We start from the raw sequence: 19768 nt of genomic DNA, 5'->3' as shown, positions 1-19768 counted from the left end.
CCCGCACCACCCTGTCGTCCAAGCTGCTGACCCACCACAAGGACCACTTTGCCAAGCTGGCTGTGGAGGCCGTGCTCCGGCTGAAGAGCTCCGGTAACCTGGAGGCCATCCACGTCATCAAGAAGCTCGGCGGCAGCCTCATCGACTCCTACCTGGACGAAGGTGAGACCACTGGGGAGGCTGATGCATATTCTCTGCCTCTGACAGAAAACGGCAGTTGGTCTCATCTGGGTCATATTCATTAGGGTACCAAACAGAAGTAAAACTGACTGAAACGGGGAGGGATTACCTGAAGATGACCAATAAGAAACGCAGAGGGGGGCTCTGGGAGGATTGAGAAGGTGTAGCAGCGTCACACTGTGCTGTTATTACTGGTTAATAACCTCCTACATGAAAATCAGGTCGACGCAGCAAACTGGCTTCGTGACACCTTCATTACAGCCAATGTTGCGTCTGTGCACAAAACTAGTGGACTGTGTAGTGTGTCTGTAATGTGTGTGTGTGTAATATGTGTGTGTAATATGTATGTATGTGTGTGTAATGTGTGTGCGTAATATGTGTGACCATTAATTATAATAAACCACTCTTTAGTTTGTTCTAACATCTACTCTGTGTTGGTTGTCTCGGTAGGCTTTCTGCTGGACAAGAAGATTGGTGTGAACCAGCCCAAGAGGCTCGAGAACGTCAACATCCTCATCTCCAACACGGGCATGGACACCGATAAGATCAAGGTTTTACCTTTTTATATGCTCTCAGGGTTACAGACCATCAATTCTTTATCAATTCAGGAAGTAAACTGTAAACTCCTGTTCCAATTTTTCTCTTTGGAAAAATGACATGGAATATGGTTTTTATTTTTTATTCCAGCTGAGTGAATCAGATTTAAATCCGCCCCTGATATTCCTCCCTGCTGTCTCCTATTAGCCTCTTAAGAAGTGTTGTAAAAAATGTGTGAAAATTCCCTTGTCCGTTTGTAACCAACCAGCTGTATGGTCTTGTGTCAGATCTTCGGCTCCAGAGTGCGTGTGGACTCCACGGCCAAGGTGGCGGAGATAGAGATGGCTGAGAAGGAGAAGATGAAGGAGAAGGTGGAACGGATCCTCAAGCACGGGATCAACTGCTTCATCAACAGGTACACACACCCCGCACACGCACCACACACACACTCACTCCACACACACTCCACACACTCCACACACATACGCACCACACACACACTCCGCACCACACACACACACCACACACATACGCACCACACACACACCACACACACACACACACACACACCCACACACACCACACACCACACACACACTCCACACACCACACACACATACGCACCACACACACATACGCACCACACACACATACACCACCACACACACATACGCACCACACACACATACGCACCACACACACATACGCACCACACACACACACGCACCACACACACATACGCACCACACACACATACGCACCACACCACACACACATACGCACCACACACACACACACGCACCACACACGCACCACACACTCCACACACACACACGCTCCACGCACACAACGCACACCACACACACACACACACACCACACGCTACTAAGTACACACACACACACACACACACACACACACTAAGTACACACATACTATGTACACACACCACCACACACACACACACACACATGTACTAAGTAGAAGTTCACCTATTCATCAAGGGTTTTTCCAGCGTTGTGAGTAATGTAGTAATCAATAACGATTGATCACCAGACAGCTGATCTACAACTACCCAGAGCAGCTGTTTGCTGCGGCAGGCGTCATGGCCATAGAACACGCGGACTTCTCCGGAGTGGAGCGCCTGGCTCTCGTCACGGGGGGAGAGATCACGTCCACCTTCGACCACCCCGAGCTGGTGAAGTTGGGCCACTGCAAGCTGATCGAGGAGGTGATGATCGGCGAGGACACTCTGATCCACTTCTCAGGAGTGGCCATGGGTCAGTGTTGATACAACAGTGGGCTGACTTAGAAATGGTTTATACTTCTGAGGTTTATAGTAGGATAATGGCTTGATGGTCAGGAATTTATCCTCTTCGTATTTTCTCTGGATTGTAAAGTCCTGACCATTTTTGCCTCTCCCAGGTGAGGCGTGTACCGTGGTGCTGCGTGGAGCCACACAGCAGATCCTGGACGAGGCCGAGAGGTCTCTCCATGATGCCCTGTGTGTCCTGGCTCAGACCGTCAAGGAGACACGTACCGTCTACGGAGGAGGTGAGGTCTATACACACACACACACACGCGCACTACCCATCTACATGGATACTGTGTGGAAATAACAGGCTGAAAGTCCAACAACAAGTTCAACACAGTCCCCCACCCCCCCCCCCTACTGTCTGAACCCAGTGTGAGAATCACCACTCTGCTGTCCCTCCAGGCTGCTCTGAGATGCTGATGGCCAAGGTGGTGACAGACCTGGCTCTCAGGACACCGGGCAAAGAGGCTGTGGCCATGGAGTCCTTCGCCAAAGCTCTTAGGATGCTGCCCACCATCATCGCAGACAACGCCGGCTACGACAGTGCTGATCTGGTGGCCCAGCTGAGAGCTGCTCACCAGGAGGGGAAAACCACCATGGGTCTGAGTGAGTACCGTCTCAGGATACCTCCGCTCTCTCCTAGATGTTTCAAACCGGGCTTTTGGTATGTGCCTCATTCTCCTTCCTTTGACCTGTGAACTTTTTATTTATTTATTTTTTCTTGTAGTCATTTTATTTGAACGGGGCCAGATGAATTAAAACCGATTGAATATGTGAGTCCGATTCATCACACATCACACTTAGGCTCATGTCCTGTCGTCGTGTGTGTGTCTCTTACCGGGTCCCTCAGATATGAACCAGGGTACCATCGGTGACATGTCAGAGATGGGGGTGACGGAGAGCTTCCAGGTCAAGAGGCAGGTTCTGCTGTCTGCTGCCGAGGCTGCAGAGATGATCCTCCGCGTCGACAACATCATCAAGGCTGCGCCCAGGTGAGGACCAACACCTGACACACACACACACACACACACCCTGCAGCTCTCTTTTATTGTTCCAGATATCCCAGAAATCCTTGCTGTAGGTGCAGTCAAATGCCTGACTTAAACCTCCATTCTTGGCATGCACGCTGTCTCCCTGTTCTGCTGTCTGTTATGGAGGGATAACAGGTCCAGTGTCTTCCGCTGCCAGAATGTTCCTTGTATTCTGCTTCTATCCTCAATGCCTGGTTCATTCTGATTGGTCAAGTCTACAGATGGCAGTCTACCACATGACTAGAGTCGAGAATCCTTGTTTTCCCAAACTGCTTTGCAGTAGACAGTCAAAAACATGTTTTGCAAGTGCAGTTTTCTCATTTTGTAAGTTGATCATTTGCTTACTGCTCTGAAATGGTGAGTAGGTTGTTTTCCTTCCTGTAAAACGTAGTAATTCTCCTTTTTACTGATTCCTCCCTCTTTCCCCTAACAGGAAGCGAGTACCAGACCATCACCCCTGTTAATACCACCAGGAGGAAGAGGAGGGGGGGTGAGGAAGAGGAGTTGCTGGTAGGGGAAGGGGAACAGAAAAGCCTGTATTTATGATACTCCTGTCCAAGGCTGTGTACCATACGTCACTTTGAAATAAAAAACCCTGATGTGTTCTGTACCGTTGTCCCAAAATCAAAGCTTCAGTCTCTTTTGGTTAGTCTAAATGCTCCTTTTAGTCTGTCGGGGTGTAACACTGTTACGAACCACTGCAGAGGCTAGACTGTCAGTGCTGCGTTACGAACCACTGCAGAGGCCAGACTGTCAGTGCTGCACCTGAACCACTGCAGATGGCTGATGTCAGTGCTTGTTTACTGCAGAGGCTAGACTGTCAAACACTGAATCCATGTCTGGAGTGTTTTATGCCCTGTCAGTGAACCTGCGTTTACTTAACCACTGCAGAGGCTTAACATTTATATAAAGGATATAGATGGACTATAACATATTGTATGGAATGTTATTTAGACTTATAATGTAATTAACATTTAATAAACTGATATGAGGGACTATAACATATTGAAATGTGTATTTAGACTTATAGATGTACTTAACATTTATATAAAGGATATAGAGGGACTACAACATATTATTTGTGTTGATGTACTACTATAACATATGAAGAATATTGGTGTACTTTTAAGGATATACAGTTGATGTAGGAAGTTTACATACACCTTTAGCCACATACATTTAAACTCAGTTTTTCACCATTCCTGACTTTTTAATCCTAGTAAAAATGCCCTGTCTTAGGTCAGTTAGGATCACCACATTGTTTTTTTATTTAACCTTTATATAACTAGTCAGTTAAGAACACATTCTTATTTTCAATGACTGCCTAGGAACAGTGGGTTAACTGCCTGTTCAGGGGCAGAACGACAGATTTGTACCTTGTCAGCTCGGGGGTTTGAACTCGCAACCTTGCGGTTACTTCTCCAACGCTCTAACCACTAGGCTACCCTGCCGCCCCGGTTTTAATAATGTGTAATGTCAGAATAATAGTAGCGAGAATGATTTATTTCAGCTTTTATTTCTTTCATTACATTCCAGTTGGTCAGAAGTTTACATACACTCAATTAGTATGTGGTAGCGTTGCCTTTAAATTTAACTTGGATCAAATGTTTTGGGTAGCCTTCCACAAGCTTCCCACAATAACTTGGGTGAATGTTGGCCCATTCCTCCTGACAGAGCTGGTGTAACTGAGTCAGGTTAGTAGGCCTCGTTGCTCGCACACGCTTTTTCAGTTCTGCCCACAAATTTTCTATAGGATTGAGGTCAAGGCTTTGTGATGGCCACTCTAGTACCTTGACTTTGTTGTCCTTAAGCCATTTTGCCACAATTTTGGAAGTATGCTTGGGGTCATTGTCCATTTGGAAGACCCATTTGCGACCCAGCGTTGACTGATGTCTTGAGATGTTACTTCAGTATATCCACATAATATTCCTACCTCCTGACGCCATCTATTTTGTGAGGTGCACCAGTCCCTCCTGCAGCAAAGCACCCCCACACCATGATGCTTCCACCCCGTGCTTCATAGTTGGGATGGTGTTCTTCGGCTTGCAAGCCTCCCCATTTTTCCTCCAGACATAACGATGGCCATTATGGCCAAACAGTTCCATTTTTGTTTCATCAGACCAGAAGTACTTTTTGGAGAAATGTCCATCTTTGTCCCCATGTACAGTTGCAAACCGTAGTCTGGCTTTTTTATGGTGGTTTTGGAGCAGTGGCTTCTTCCTTGCTGAGCGGCCTTTCAGGTTATGTCGATATAGGACTAGATTTACTGTGGATATAGATACTTTTGTACCTGTTTCCTCCAGCATCTTCACAAGGTCCATTGCTGTTGTTCTGGGATTGATTTGCACTTTTCGCACCAAAGTACGTTCATCTCTAGGAGACAGAACGCGTCTCCTTCATGTGCGGTATGACGGCTGCGTGGTCCCATGGTGTTTATACTTGCGTAATATTGTTTGTACAGATGAACGTGGTATCTTCAGGCATTTGGAAATTCCTCCCAAGGATGAACCAGACTTGTGGAAGTCTACAAATCTTTTTCTAAGGTCCTGGCTGATTTCTTTAGATTTTCCCATGATTAAAAAAAAAAATTTTCACCTTTATTTAACCAGGTAGGCTAGTTGAGAACACCTTTATTTAACCAGGTAGGCTAGTTGAGAACACCTTTATTTAACCAGGTAGGCCAGTAGAGAACACCTTTATTTAACCAGGTAGGCTAGTTGAGAACACCTTTATTTAACCAGGTAGGCCAGTTGAGAACACCTTTATTTAACCAGGTAGGCCAGTTGAGAACACCTTTATTTAACCAGGTAGGCTAGTTGAGAACACCTTTATTTAACCAGGTAGGCTAGTTGAGAACACCTTTATTTAACCAGGTAGGCTAGTTGAGAACACCTTTATTTAACCAGGTAGTTGACACAACCAGGTAGGCTAGTTGAGAACACCTTTATTTAACCAGGTAGGCTAGTTGAGAACACCTTTATTTAACCAGGTAGGCTAGTTGAGAACACCTTTATTTAACCAGGTAGGCTAGTTGAGAACACCTTTATTTAACCAGGTTGGCTAGTTGAGAACACCTTTATTTAACCAGGTAGGCTAGTTGAGAACACCTTTATTTAACCAGGTAGGCCAGTTGAGAACACCTTTATTTAACCAGGTAGGCTAGTTGAGAACACCTTTATTTAACCAGGTAGGCTAGTTGAGAACACCTTTATTTAACCAGGTAGGCCAGTTGAGAACACCTTTATTTAACCAGGTGGGCTAGTTGAGAACACCTTTATTTAACCAGGTAGGCTAGTTGAGAACACCTTTATTTAACCAGGTAGGCCAGTTGAGAACACCTTTATTTAACCAGGTAGGCTAGTTGAGAAACACCTTTATTTAACCAGGTAGGCCAGTTGAGAACACCTTTATTTAACCAGGTAGGCTAGTTGAGAACACCTTTATTTAACCAGGTAGGCTAGTTGAGAACACCTTTATTTAACCAGGTAGGCTAGTTGAGAACACCTTTATTTAACCAGGTAGGCTAGTTGAGAACACCTTTATTTAACCAGGTGGGCTAGTTGAGAACACCTTTATTTAACCAGGTGGGCTAGTTGAGAACACCTTTATTTAACCAGGTAGGCTAGTTGAGAACACCTTTATTTAACCAGGTGGGCTAGTTGAGAACACCTTTATTTAACCAGGTAGGCTAGTTGAGAACACCTTTATTTAACCAGGTAGGCTAGTTGAGAACACCTTTATTTAACCAGGTAGGCTAGTTGAGAACACCTTTATTTAACCAGGTGGGCTAGTTGAGAACACCTTTATTTAACCAGGTAGGCTAGTTGAGAACACCTTTATTTAACCAGGTAGGCTAGTTGAGAACACCTTTATTTAACCAGGTAGGCTAGTTGAGAACACCTTTATTTAACCAGGTAGGCTAGTTGAGAACACCTTTATTTAACCAGGTGGGCTAGTTGAGAACACCTTTATTTAACCAGGTAGGCCAGTTGAGAACACCTTTATTTAACCAGGTAGGCCAGTTGAGAACACCTTTATTTAACCAGGTAGGCTAGTTGAGAACACCTTTATTTAACCAGGTAGGCCAGTAGAGAACACCTTTATTTAACCAGGTAGGCTAGTTGAGAACACCTTTATTTAACCAGGTAGGCTAGTTGAGAACACCTTTATTTAACCAGGTGGGCTAGTTGAGAACACCTTTATTTAACCAGGTAGGCTAGTTGAGAACACCTTTATTTAACCAGGTGGGCTAGTTGAGAACACCTTTATTTAACAGGTGGGCTAGTTGAGAACACCTTTATTTAACCAGGTAGGCTAATTGAGAACACCTTTATTTAACCAGGTAGGCTAGTTGAGAACACCTTTATTTAACCAGGTAGGCTAGTTGAGAACACCTTTATTTAACCAGGTGGGCTAGTTGAGAACACCTTTATTTAACCAGGTAGGCTAGTTGAGAACACCTTTATTTAACCAGGTAACACCTTTATTTAACCAGGTGGGCTAGTTGAGAACACCTTTATTTAACCAGGTAGGCTAGTTGAGAACACCTTTATTTAACCAGGTAGGCTAGTTGAGAACACCTTTATTTAACCAGGTAGGCTAGTTGAGAACACCTTTATTTAACCAGGTAGGCTTTAGTTGGTAGAACACCTTTATTTAACCAGGTAGGCTAGTTGAGAACACCTTTATTTAACCAGGTAGGCTAGTTGAGAACACCTTTATTTAACCAGGTAGGCTAGTTGAGAACACCTTTATTTAACCAGGTAGGCTAGTTGAGAACACCTTTATTTAACCAGGTAGGCTAGTTGAGAACACCTTTATTTAACCAGGTAGGCTAGTTGAGAACACCTTTATTTAACCAGGTAGGCTAGTTGAGAACACCTTTATTTAACCAGGTAGGCCAGTTGAGAACACCTTTATTTAACCAGGTGGGCTAGTTGAGAACACCTTTATTTAACCAGGTAGGCTAGTTGAGAACACCTTTATTTAACCAGGTAGGCTAGTTGAGAACACCTTTATTTAACCAGGTAGGCTAGTTGAGAACACCTTTATTTAACCAGGTAGGCTAGTTGAGAACACCTTTATTTAACCAGGTAGGCTAGTTGAGAACACCTTTATTTAACCAGGTAGGCTAGTTGAGAACACCTTTATTTAACCAGGTAGGCTAGTTGAGAACACCTTTATTTAACCAGGTAGGCTAGTTGAGAACACCTTTATTTAACCAGGTAGGCTAGTTGAGAACACCTTTATTTAACCAGGTGGGCTAGTTGAGAACACCTTTATTTAACCAGGTGGGCTAGTTGAGAACACCTTTATTTAACCAGGTAGGCTAGTTGAGAACACCTTTTATTTAACCAGGTAGGCTAGTTGAGAACACCTTTATTTAACCAGGTAGGCTAGTTGAGAACACCTTTATTTAACCAGGGAGGCTAGTTGAGAACACCTTTATTTAACCAGGTAGGCCAGTTGGTGAACACCTTTATTTTAACCAGGTAGGCTAGTTGAGAACAAGTTCTCATTTACAACTGCAACTGCGACCTGGCCAAGATAAAGCAAAGCAGTGTGAACAGACAACACATGTCAAGTGGTTGAAAAACAAGTTTTAATGACTCCAACCTAAGTGTATGTAAACTTCCGACTTCAACTGTAGATGTACTTACTATAACATATTAATTGTATTGATGACACTAACATAAGGATAGATTTTTTTTTTTTTAATTAACTAGCTAAGTCAGTTAAGAACTAACTATTATTTACAATGGCGGCCAAATCCGGATGATGCTGGGTCAATTGTGTGCCGCCCTATGGGCACTCCCAATCACGGCCAGATGTGATTCAGCCTGGATTCCAACCAGGGCCTGTAGTGTTCACCTCTAGCACTGAGATGCAGTGACTTAGACCGCTGTGCCACCCGGAAACCCAAATGTACTATAACATATTAAGGATATAGATGTACTATAATGTTAAGAATATGACTCTATTTTTAACACAATACCATGACAAGAAGACGATCACGCGTTTGACTTTGACATCTAAATCTCTTCTGTACACATTGTACTAGCCGAGCTGCTTCTGGTTATCGTCTGATTGACTCTTTGATCTCTCGTAAACACGGGTATTTACCTAACGTGAACACCATTAGCAGGTCTCGGTCACCTCAACCTGAGAGTCTGGTAACAGTATCCGGATAGATGTTTAGACTAATATGGGAGGTGTTTTTATGTATATTTGGGAATCCAGCAATCTCAAATACCCAGAATCAAGGAAGTACAATATCCACTTGAAAAAGCATTCAAGAATGCATCAATCAATCCTGGACGTTACACATGCATAACACATAGATCCTCGTAGTTTTACTGTCTCACTGTCATTTCCCCTGGAGGGATATGCTGGGTTGTGTTAGGGCTGGTCTTACTGGGATCAGAAGTCCATTGGAGAATATCAATTGTGTTTCTCTGACTCCTCACCTCCAAATCCATTGAATGAGAATTCAGAGGAGGCATAAAGAGAGGACGTGAGGAATCAGGGAAATGAGATCCACCCATTTTCACCTCCTACCTTTCCTCTCAGTGTTGAACGGCAGCCAGTCCGTTGTGTCTACAGCCTGTGTTCAGTGAGCGTCTGGTCTGCAGCCACCACTGACAGACACTACCAGTCAGGATGAGGTGGACTGTGTTGACGCTGATCTGCTGTTCCTGGACTGCACATGGGCTGATCAGGTAAGAACTGACAGATCCTAAAAATTTGTCCTTTGTTTGAAAACCTTTCAAGATACTTGAAAATAATATTTTTGCCTTACTTGAATATTTATGGTAATGCCTGAGAATCAGGTTCGGATTACAGAACGGGCACGTTCCCAGGGGGCCCCTAACCCCAAAAATATATAATCCGTCCCGACCCTGATTAGAATCATTATAAGAAGTAAGTGAGGAATGAAAGAGGCTTTCAAATGGGGACAAATTACCTTCAGCAGCCGAAAGTCTGACTTACTGGTGGATGAAAAAGTTCTACAAGTGTAGTGTATCTAAACTACCTCAGTATGGCCCCCAACCTGAGTGTGCGGTCCAGGATCCCCTGCGTCAGATGCTCTCTGTGCGTACCCAGCTGAGAGCCTCCAATCGCCTGGAGGACTTCATGAGGGACCACCAGCCTGATGTGTTCAACCGGAGGTACGCCCAGTGTTACCCCCCTGGTATCCCCTCTCTCAGGCTGGGTAAGAGCAGCGAGAGGCTCTACAACTTCATGGATGTAAGTGGGACTGAATGGAAGTGAATAGCTGCATTGAAGTGTTATAACTGCTGGTTCCAAGGGACTGTTGTGGTATCTGGTGTATTATATGGAGAGAGAAAAACAATCCTCAGTTCAGTATATTGAAATACATTAAAACACGTATCGTACTAAAATTGTGTCACTGTGTTGAACTCCGACCTCTACATTTCTGAAGAGTTGATCAACACACTGTATAGATTTCAGAATACACGAATGGACAAATGTCATTCTATTCCCTGTGTGTGATTGTCCAGGCCCAGTACTATGGACTGATCAGCCTGGGCACACCGAAACAGAACTTCACCGTAGTGTTTGATACAGGATCGTCTGACCTGTGGGTCCCATCCTCTTACTGCGTCTCAGAGGCCTGTGGTGAGACTTCAGAACACAGCTAGGGATTAACAGAACCTACACCTAGGGGACAAAATAACTATTTTACAACAATCATGTTTATCTGAATGGTGCCAAAGAGCAAGATGTATTATGGTCATGTGACATGTATTTACGGGTAAACAGACATTTGTATTTCTGTGCTTAATCCAATCTGTTTTTTGGGACTGGACCACACTATAAAACAGATGTACCTTCTCCATACTATCTTTTTAGAATCTGTTCCAAACAGACTAATGTATTCCTGTTTATCTAGCGTCAGTGTTTATCTGCTGACTGTGTGACACAGACAAGAGCAGACTAGCCTCTATAGGTCACTGTGTTCCACCCTCTCTCCTTCTCTCTTTCTCTCCCTCTCACTCCCTCCCTCCCTCTCTCTCACTCCCCCCCTCCATCTCTCTCTCTCTCTCTCTCTCTCTCTCTCTCTCTCTCTCTCCTCCATCCATCTCTCTCTCTCTCTCTCTCTCTCTCTCTCTCTGTCTCTCCCTGGCTCTCTCTGTCTCTCTCTCTCTCTCTCTCTCCAGGCATGCACCGCAAGTTCAAGGCCTTTGAGTCCAGCACGTTCACCCACGACGGCAGGATGTTTGGCATCCACTATGGCAAGGGACACATGCTGGGCATCATGGGCAGGGAAGTCCTCAAGGTGACACAATATTCCTAGCCCTTATCCCTGTACTGCCCACTTTCCCAAATTAATTAGAGTGTCGTTTCTGTCAGCTCAGCTTCGAGTGGGGATTGTCTAATATGTTGTCTTAAACACATATGATATCATTAGATGATATATATCATTGTCCCCACGATGAAATCGGGAGATGACTGTGGATCTGTCTCCCATCATACATTAGTCTCATATGCGATGTCTCTAACAGCACTGGCACTATTTTAACTAAACGTGGGTGAATGATGGGTCTTGCCATAGAGGAGGGGGGCTGCATCATTTGTGGGGGCAACATTGTTTCCTGATGCTTTGTTTACTTTAGACGGTGTGATTGTTTTCAAAGGGTTGAGCCGTTGGCTGGTATGACAGCATCACGTGTACCATGCAATGTTAACTAGTTTATCAGGTGTGGGAGGACATATTTACAGTCATTCATTCACCTGACACGTCCCTGTGGTTGTCCAACGTTAACTAGTTTATCAGGTGTGGGAGGACACATATACAGTCATTCATTCACCTGACACGTCCCTGTGGTTGTCCAGATTGGCCCGTTGACGGTGAAAAACCAGGAGTTCGGAGAGTCGGTGTACGAGCCAGGTTTTGTTTTTGTCATGGCTAAGTTTGACGGGGTGCTGGGTTTGGGGTACCCCTCCCTGGCTGAGGAACTGGGGACACCCGTTTTCGACAGCATCATGAACCAGAAGTCTGTGGACCAACCCATCTTCTCCTTCTACCTCAGCAAGTAGGTACAGAACACATATACACTACCCAGGACCACAGAGTATACAGTGCCTTGCGAAAGTATTCGGCCCCCTTGAACTTTGCGACCTTTTGCCACATTTCAGGCTTCAAACATAAAGATATAAAACTGTATTTTTTTGTGAAGAATCAACAACAAGTGGGACACAATCATGAAGTGGAACGACATTTATTGGATATTTCAAACTTTTTGAACAAATCAAAAACTGAAAAATTGGGCGCGCAAAATTATTAACCCACCGTTCCCCTGAACAAGGCACTTAACCCACCGTTCCCCTGAACAAGGCAGTTAACCCACTGTTCCCCTGAACAAGGCAGTTAACCCACTGTTCCCCTGAACAAGGCAGTTAACCCACTGTTCCCCAGTTAACAAGTTCCTAGACCAGTTAACCCACTGTTCCCACTGTTCCTAGGCAGTTAACCCACTGTTCCCCCCACTGAACCTAGGCCAGTTAACCCACTGTTCCTAGACCAGTTAACCCACTGTTCCAGACTGTTCCTAGACCAGTTAACCCACTGTTCCTAGACCAGTTAACCCACTGTTCCTAGACCAGTTAACCCACTGTTCCTAGACCAGTTAACCCACTGTTCCTAGACCAGTTCCTAATCCCACTGTTCCTAGACCAGTTAACCCACTGTTCCTAGACCAGTTAACCCACTGTTCCTAGACCAGTTAACCCACTGTTCCTAGACCAGTTAACCCACTGTTCCTAGACCAGTTAACCCACTGTTCCTAGACCAGTTAACCCACTGTTCCTAGACCAGTTAACCCACTGTTCCTAGACCAGTTAACCCCCACTGTTCCTAGACCAGTTAACCCACTGTTCCTAGACCAGTTAACCCACTGTTCCTAGACCAGTTAACCCACTGTTCCTAGACCAGTTAACCCACTGTTCCTAGACCAGACCAGTTAACCCACTGTTCCTAGACCAGTTAACCCACTGTTCCCAGAACCCAGTTAACCCAACCCACTGTTCCTAGACCAGTTAACCCACTGTTCCTAGACCAGTTAACCCACTGTTCCTAGACCAGTTAACCCACTGTTCCTAGACCAGTTAACCCACTGTTCCTAGACCAGTTAACCCACTGTTCCTAGACCAGTTAACCCACTGTTCCTAGACCAGTTAACCCACTGTTCCTAGACCAGTTAACCCACTGTTCCTAGACCAGTTAACCCACTGTTCCTAGACCAGTTAACCCCACTGTTCCTAGACCAGTTAACCCACTGTTCCTAGACCAGTTAACCCACTGTTCCTAGACCAGTTAACCCACTGTTCCACTGTTCCTAGACCAGTTAATCCACTGTTCCTAGGCTGTCATTGAAAATAAGAATTAGTTCTTAACTGACTTGCCAAGTTAAATAAAGGTTAAATAAATCAAATAAGAAAATAAAGCCGAATTTCTCTATTGAATTAAATATTTAAAATCATGTCTTACTTTATCTGCCAAACACAATTCAACACAATCACTTTTTTTGTGTCTTTTAATAATTTTAAGCATCTTTTAACACAGGTTTAACACCTAACAAACACTTTGTAATTTTAACACAGGCCCTGTTGTTACCTCATAAACCGGTGATAATGCCTTGCATTATGCCTGGGAAGAAAACACTTACATTTGCTCAACTTGCCCTTGGCTCAACTGGCCATTGGCTAATTTTACCCATGGCCATTGGCTTGGCTCAACTTACCCCATTTACCACCATTGGCCATTGGCCATTGGCAACTTACCCCATGGCCATTGGCTCAACTTACCCCATGGCCATTGGCTCAACTTACCCCATGGCCATTGGCTCAACTTACCCCATGGCCATTGGCTCAACTTACCCCATGGCCATTGGCTCAACTTACCTCAAGGCAAACATTTTGACTAAATTAGCCCATACAGCTACAAAGATGCACTTTCATGTCAGGTTCAGGGCCTCATATTGAAGCTTTTGGAGACCCCAACTAATGTATAGAACAATCGTAAAATGATCTACTTTGGTTTGGAAACAAGCACCATGAAACCTCTACTACAATAAACTTTGAAAACAGTTTTTTGGACCTAACTTGCTTGCCACTTTTTCAATGTGGTTTCTTTCTTCACCAGAGACTCTGGGTTCGGGCCCAGGCTCTGTTGTAACCGGCTGCGACCGGGAGGTCCGTGGGGCGACGCACAATTGGCCTAGCGTTGTCCGGGTTAGGGAGGGTTTGGCCGGTAGGGATGTCCTTGTCTCATCACACACCAGCGACTCCTGTGGCGGGCCGGGCGCAGTGAGCGCTAACCAAGGTTGCCAGGTGCACGGTGTTTCCTCCGACACATTGGTGCGGCTGGTTTCCGGGTTGGATGCGCGCTGTGTTAAGAAGCACTGCGGCTTGGTTGGGTTGTGTATCGGAGGACGCATGACTTTCAACCTTCGTCTCTCCCGAACCCGTACGGGAGTTGTAGCGATGAGACAAGATAGTAGCTACTAAAAACAATTGGATACCATGAAATTGGTTTTTAAAAAAGAGATAAAATAAATAAATAAAAAATATATACACTGCTGAAAAAAATTAAGGGAACACTAAAAGAACACATCCTAGATCTGAATGAATTAAATATTCTTATTAAATACTTTTTTCTTTACATAGTTGAATGTGCTGACAACAAAATCACACAAAAATTATCAATGGAAATCAAATTTATCAACCCATGGAGGTCTGGATTTGGAGTCACAATCAAAATTAAAGTGGAACACCACACTACAGGCTAATCCAACAATGATGTAATGTCCTTAAAACAAGTCAAAATGAGGCTCAGTCGTGTGTGTGGCCTCCACGTGCCTGTATGACCTCCCTACAACGCCTGGGCATGCTCCTGGACAGTCTGACCTGGTGCAACGTGGCATTGGTGGATGGAGCGAGACATAATGTCCCAGATGTGCTCAATTGGATTCAGGTCTGGGGAACGGGCGGGCCAGTCCATAGCATCAATGCCTTGCTGACACACTCCAGCCACATGAGGTCTGGCATTGTCTTGCATTAGGAGGAACCCAGGGCCAGCCGCACCAGCATATGGTCTCACAAGGGGTCTGAGGATCTCATCTCGATACCTAATGGCAGTCAGGATACCTCTGGCGAGCACATGGAGGGCTGTGCGGCCCCCCAAAGAAATGCCACCCCACACCATGACTGACCCACCACCAAACCGGTCATGCTGGAGGATATTGCAGGCAGCAGAACATTCTCCACGACGTCTCCAGACTCTGTCACGTCTGTCACATGTGCTCAGTGTTAACCTGCTTTCATCTGTGAAGAGCACAGGGCGCCAGGGCGAATTTGCCAATCTTGGTGTTCTCTGGCAAATGCCAAACGTCCTGCATGGTGTTGGGCTGTAAGCACAACCCCTACCTGTGGACGTCGGGCCCTCATACCACCCTCATGGAGTCTGTGTCTGACCGTTTGAGCAGACACATGCACATTTGTGGCCTGCTGGAAGTCATTTTGCAGGGCTCTGGCAGTGCTCCTCCTGCTCCTCTTTGCACAAAGGCAGAGGTAGCGGTCCTGCTACTGGGTTGTTGCTCTCCTACGGCCTCCTCCACATCTCCTGATGTACTGGCCTGTCTCCTGGTAGTTCCTCCATGCTCTGGACACTACGCTGACAGACACAGCAAACCTTCTTGCCACAGCTCACATTGATGTGCCATCCTGGATGAGCTGCACTACCTGAGCCACTTGTGTGGGTTGTAGACTCCGTCTCATGCTACCACTAGAGTGAAAGCACCGCCAGCATTCAAAAGTGACCAAAACATCAGCCAGGAAGCATAGGAACTGAGAAGTGGTCTGTGGTCCCCACCTGCAGAACCACTCCTTTATTGGGGGTGTCTTGCTAATTGCCTATAATTTCCACCTGTTGTCTATTCCATTTGCACAACAGCATGTGAAATGTATTGTCAATCAGTGTTGCTTCCTAAGTGGACAGTTTGATTTCACAGAAGTGTGATTGACTTGGAGTTACATTGTGTTATTTCAGTGTTCCCTTTTTTTTTTGAGCAGTGATATATATATATATATATATATATATATTTTTAATACATTTTGTCTATGGTTTCCTTGAAACAAGTGTGTCTCGACTAATCCCACTCTCCCCTACTGATCTAGAGGAGCAGAATTGGTCCATTTACCCATCGTAATTTGGTTGCTTCTGCTTCCAGGAGTAAGATGCCGATGGACCCAGGGGGAGAGTTGCTGCTAGGAGGGATGGACGAGGCGCTCTACAGTGGACCCATCAACTGGAACCCTGTTACCCTGAAGAGCTACTGGCAGATCAAGATGTCCAGGTCAGAACTAGGATAACTCATATCATGTTGTCCCGCTGTCAAACTGGGTCAGAACCAGGATAACTCATATCATATTGTCCTGCTGTCAAACTGGGTCAGAACTAGGATAACTCATATCATATTGTCCCGCTGTCAAACTGGGTCAGAACCAGGATAACTCATATCATGTTGTCAAACTGGGTCAGAACCAGGATAACTCATATCATGTTTTCCCTCTGTCAAACTGGGTCAGAACCAGGATAACTCATATCATGTTGACCCGCTGTCAAACTGAGTCAGAACCAGGATAACTCATATCATGTTGTCCCGCTGTCAAACTGGGTCAGAACCAGGATAACTCATATCATGTTGTCCCGCTGGGTCAGAACTAGGATAACAAATTGTCCCGCTGTCAAACTGGGTCAGAACCAGGATAACTCATATCATATTGTCCCGCTGTCAAACTGGGTCAGAACCAGGATAACTCATATCCTGTTGTCAAACTGGGTCAGAACTAGGATAACTCATATCATATTGTCCTGCTGTCAAACTGGGTCAGAACTAGGATAACTCATATCATATTGTCCCTCGGTCAAACTGGGTCAGAACCAGGATAACTCATATCATGTTGTCCCGCTGTCAAACTGGGTCAGAACCAGGATAACTCATATCATGTTGTCAAACTGGGTCAGAACTAGGATAACTCATATCATATTGTCCCGCTGTCAAACTGGGTCAGATCCAGGATAACTCATATCATATTGTCCCGCTGTCAAACTGGGTCAGAACCAGGATAACTCATATCATATTGTCCCGCTGTCAAACTGGGTCAGAACCAGGATAACTCATATCATGTTGTCAAACTGGGTCAGAACCAGGATAACTCATATCATATTGTCCCGCTGTCAAACTGGGTCAGAACCAGGATAACTCATATCATGTTGTCAAACTGGGTGTCTCATATCATATTGTCCCGCTGTCAAACTGGGTCAGAACCAGGATAACTCATATCATGTTGTCAAACTGGGTCAGAACCAGGATAACTCATATCATATTGTCCCGCTGTCAAACTGGGTCAGATCCAGGATAACTCAGTCCCGAAACTGGGTCAGAACCAGGATAACTCATATCATGTTGTCAAACTGGGTCAGAACCAGGATAACTCAAATATTGTCCCGGTCAAACTGGGTCAGAACAGGATAACTCATATCATGTTGTCAAACTGGGTCAGAACTAGGATAACTCATATCATATTGTCCCGCTGTCAAACTGGGTCAGATCCAGGATAAGTCATATCATATTGTCCCTCTGTCAAACTGGGTCAGATCCAGGATAACTCATATCATATTGTCCCTCTGTCAAACTGGGTCAGAACCAGGATAACTCATATCATATTGTCCCGCTGTCAAACTGGGTCAGAACCAGGATAACTCATATCATATTGTCCCTCTGTCAAACTGGGTCAGAACCAGGATAACTCATATCATATTGTCCCTCTGTCAAACTGGGTCAGAACTGGGTTGTCAAACTGGGTCAGAACTAGGATAACTCATATCATATTGTCCTGCTGTCAAACTGGGTCAGAACTAGGATAACTCATATCATATTGTCCCTCGGTCAAACTGGGTCAGAACCAGGATAACTCATATCATGTTGTCCCGCTGTCAAACTGGGTCAGAACCAGGATAACTCATATCATGTTGTCAAACTGGGTCAGAACTAGGATAACTCATATCATATTGTCCCGCTGTCAAACTGGGTCAGATCCAGGATAACTCATATCATATTGTCCCGCTGTCAAACTGGGTCAGAACCAGGATAACTCATATCATATTGTCCCGCTGTCAAACTGGGTCAGAACCAGGATAACTCATATCATAAACTTGAACCAGGATAACTCATATCATATTGTCCCGCTGTCAAACTGGGTCAGAACCAGGATAACTCATATCATGTTGTCAAACTGGGTCAGAACCAGGATAACTCATATCATATTGTCCCGCTGTCAAACTGGGTCAGAACCAGGATAACTCAGTTGTCAAACTGGGTCAGAACCAGGATAACTCATATCATATTGTCCCGCTGTCAAACTGGGTCTGTCAAACTGGGTCAGAACCAGGATAACTCATATCATATTGTCCCGCTGTCAAACTGGGTCAGAACCAGGATAACTCATATCATATTGTCCCGCTGTCAAACTGGGTCAGAACCAGGATAACTCATATCATGTTGTCAAACTGGGTCAGAACTAACTCATATCATATTGTCCCGGGGTCAGAACCAGGATAACTCATATCATGTTGTCAAACTGGGTCAGAACTAGGATAACTCAACCCCGCTGTCAAACTGGGTCAGATCCAGGATAACTCATATCATATTGTCCCTCTGTCAAACTGGGTCAGAACCAGGATAACTCATATCATATTGTCCCGCTGTCAAACTGGGTCAGAACCAGGATAACTCATATCATATTGTCCCTCTGTCAAACTGGGTCAGAACCAGGATAACTCATATCATATTGTCCCTCTGTCAAACTGGGTCAGAACCAGGATAACTCATATCATGTTGTCAAACTGGGTCAGAACCAGGATAACTCATATCATGTTGTCAAACTGGGTCAGATCCAGGATAACTCATATCATATTGTCCCGCTGTCAAACTGGGTCAGATCCAGGATAACTCATATCATATTGTCCAAACCAGGGGACATATCCACAGTTAGTAGTAGGGCTGCCTACAAGAGTGAGGCAGCTGTTTGATCATTTGATATGACTGAGAAAAAGGAGAATATTGTGCTGTCCGGTCATCTAGTGGGGAAATGGTGGAATTGTCCCCGATTTCAATTGTGATGCTGTGGGGAAAACTAAGGGGACGTACAAACCAATATCACATTTCAGAATTGGTTAAAAGAAGGTTAGGGTTAAGGGTTAGGTTAAGGTTAGGGCAGGTTTTGGCTAGTCAGGAAGTCAATGGGATGCTGGTCAGAAAAGTCCCTTTCGTCTCATCTTATTGCTGTATCCTAGTCAACCAAAATGGCAGCCGAATTAGAGCTTGAATTCTTGTAAAAAGGTCATTTCCCTGTAGTTCTGAACACGTGTTTTCCTGCACCTCCTCCACTGCAGTATACAGGTCCAGGGAGCCTTGACTTTCTGTCCCCGCGGCTGTCAGGCCATCATTGATACAGGCACGTCTCTCATCATCGGCCCCACCCGTGACATCCTCGCTCTACAACAGCTGATAGGAGCCACCCCCACCTCCATTGGAGAGGTAATATTATAATGTTGGGGGCGGCAGGGTAGCCTAGTGGTTAGAGCGTTGGACTAGTAACTGAAAGGTTGCAAGTTCAA

At 45.0% G+C, this 19768-nt stretch overlaps 2 protein-coding genes and 1 non-coding gene across 3 annotated transcripts in view; all 3 read left to right on the top strand.

Moving 5' to 3' along the window:
* Window positions 1-3678, top strand: cct2 (chaperonin containing TCP1, subunit 2 (beta); the record flags this gene model as incomplete). Its single annotated transcript, XM_042313988.1, is given in 8 exon segments — window positions 1-162; window positions 631-731; window positions 1005-1132; window positions 1774-1997; window positions 2143-2271; window positions 2435-2638; window positions 2883-3024; window positions 3497-3678. Coding segments are annotated over 8 exon segments (1121 nt in total), but the record flags the coding sequence as incomplete, so codon positions are not given.
* Window positions 327-468, top strand: LOC121844099. The gene has a single exon (XR_006081844.1). It is a non-coding gene; the product is annotated as a small nucleolar RNA SNORA47 (small nucleolar RNA).
* Window positions 3679-10059: 6381 nt separating the features above from the next.
* LOC112238804 (cathepsin D-like) overlaps window positions 10060-19768 on the top strand; it is a 15933-nt gene continuing 6224 nt past the window's right edge. Inside the window, exons 1-6 of the mRNA XM_042313986.1 lie at window positions 10060-10311; window positions 10587-10704; window positions 11247-11365; window positions 11923-12122; window positions 16317-16442; window positions 19544-19688. Coding sequence (XP_042169920.1) covers window positions 10060-10311; window positions 10587-10704; window positions 11247-11365; window positions 11923-12122; window positions 16317-16442; window positions 19544-19688 — 960 coding nt within the window. The remainder of the gene's footprint in view (window positions 10312-10586; window positions 10705-11246; window positions 11366-11922; window positions 12123-16316; window positions 16443-19543; window positions 19689-19768) is intronic.

The sequence above is a fragment of the Oncorhynchus tshawytscha genome, unplaced genomic scaffold (genome assembly GCF_018296145.1).
Source record: "Oncorhynchus tshawytscha isolate Ot180627B unplaced genomic scaffold, Otsh_v2.0 Un_contig_8617_pilon_pilon, whole genome shotgun sequence".
In the NCBI taxonomy this organism is placed as follows: Eukaryota; Metazoa; Chordata; class Actinopteri; order Salmoniformes; family Salmonidae; genus Oncorhynchus; species Oncorhynchus tshawytscha.
This window is presented reverse-complemented; position numbering and strand designations above follow the sequence as displayed.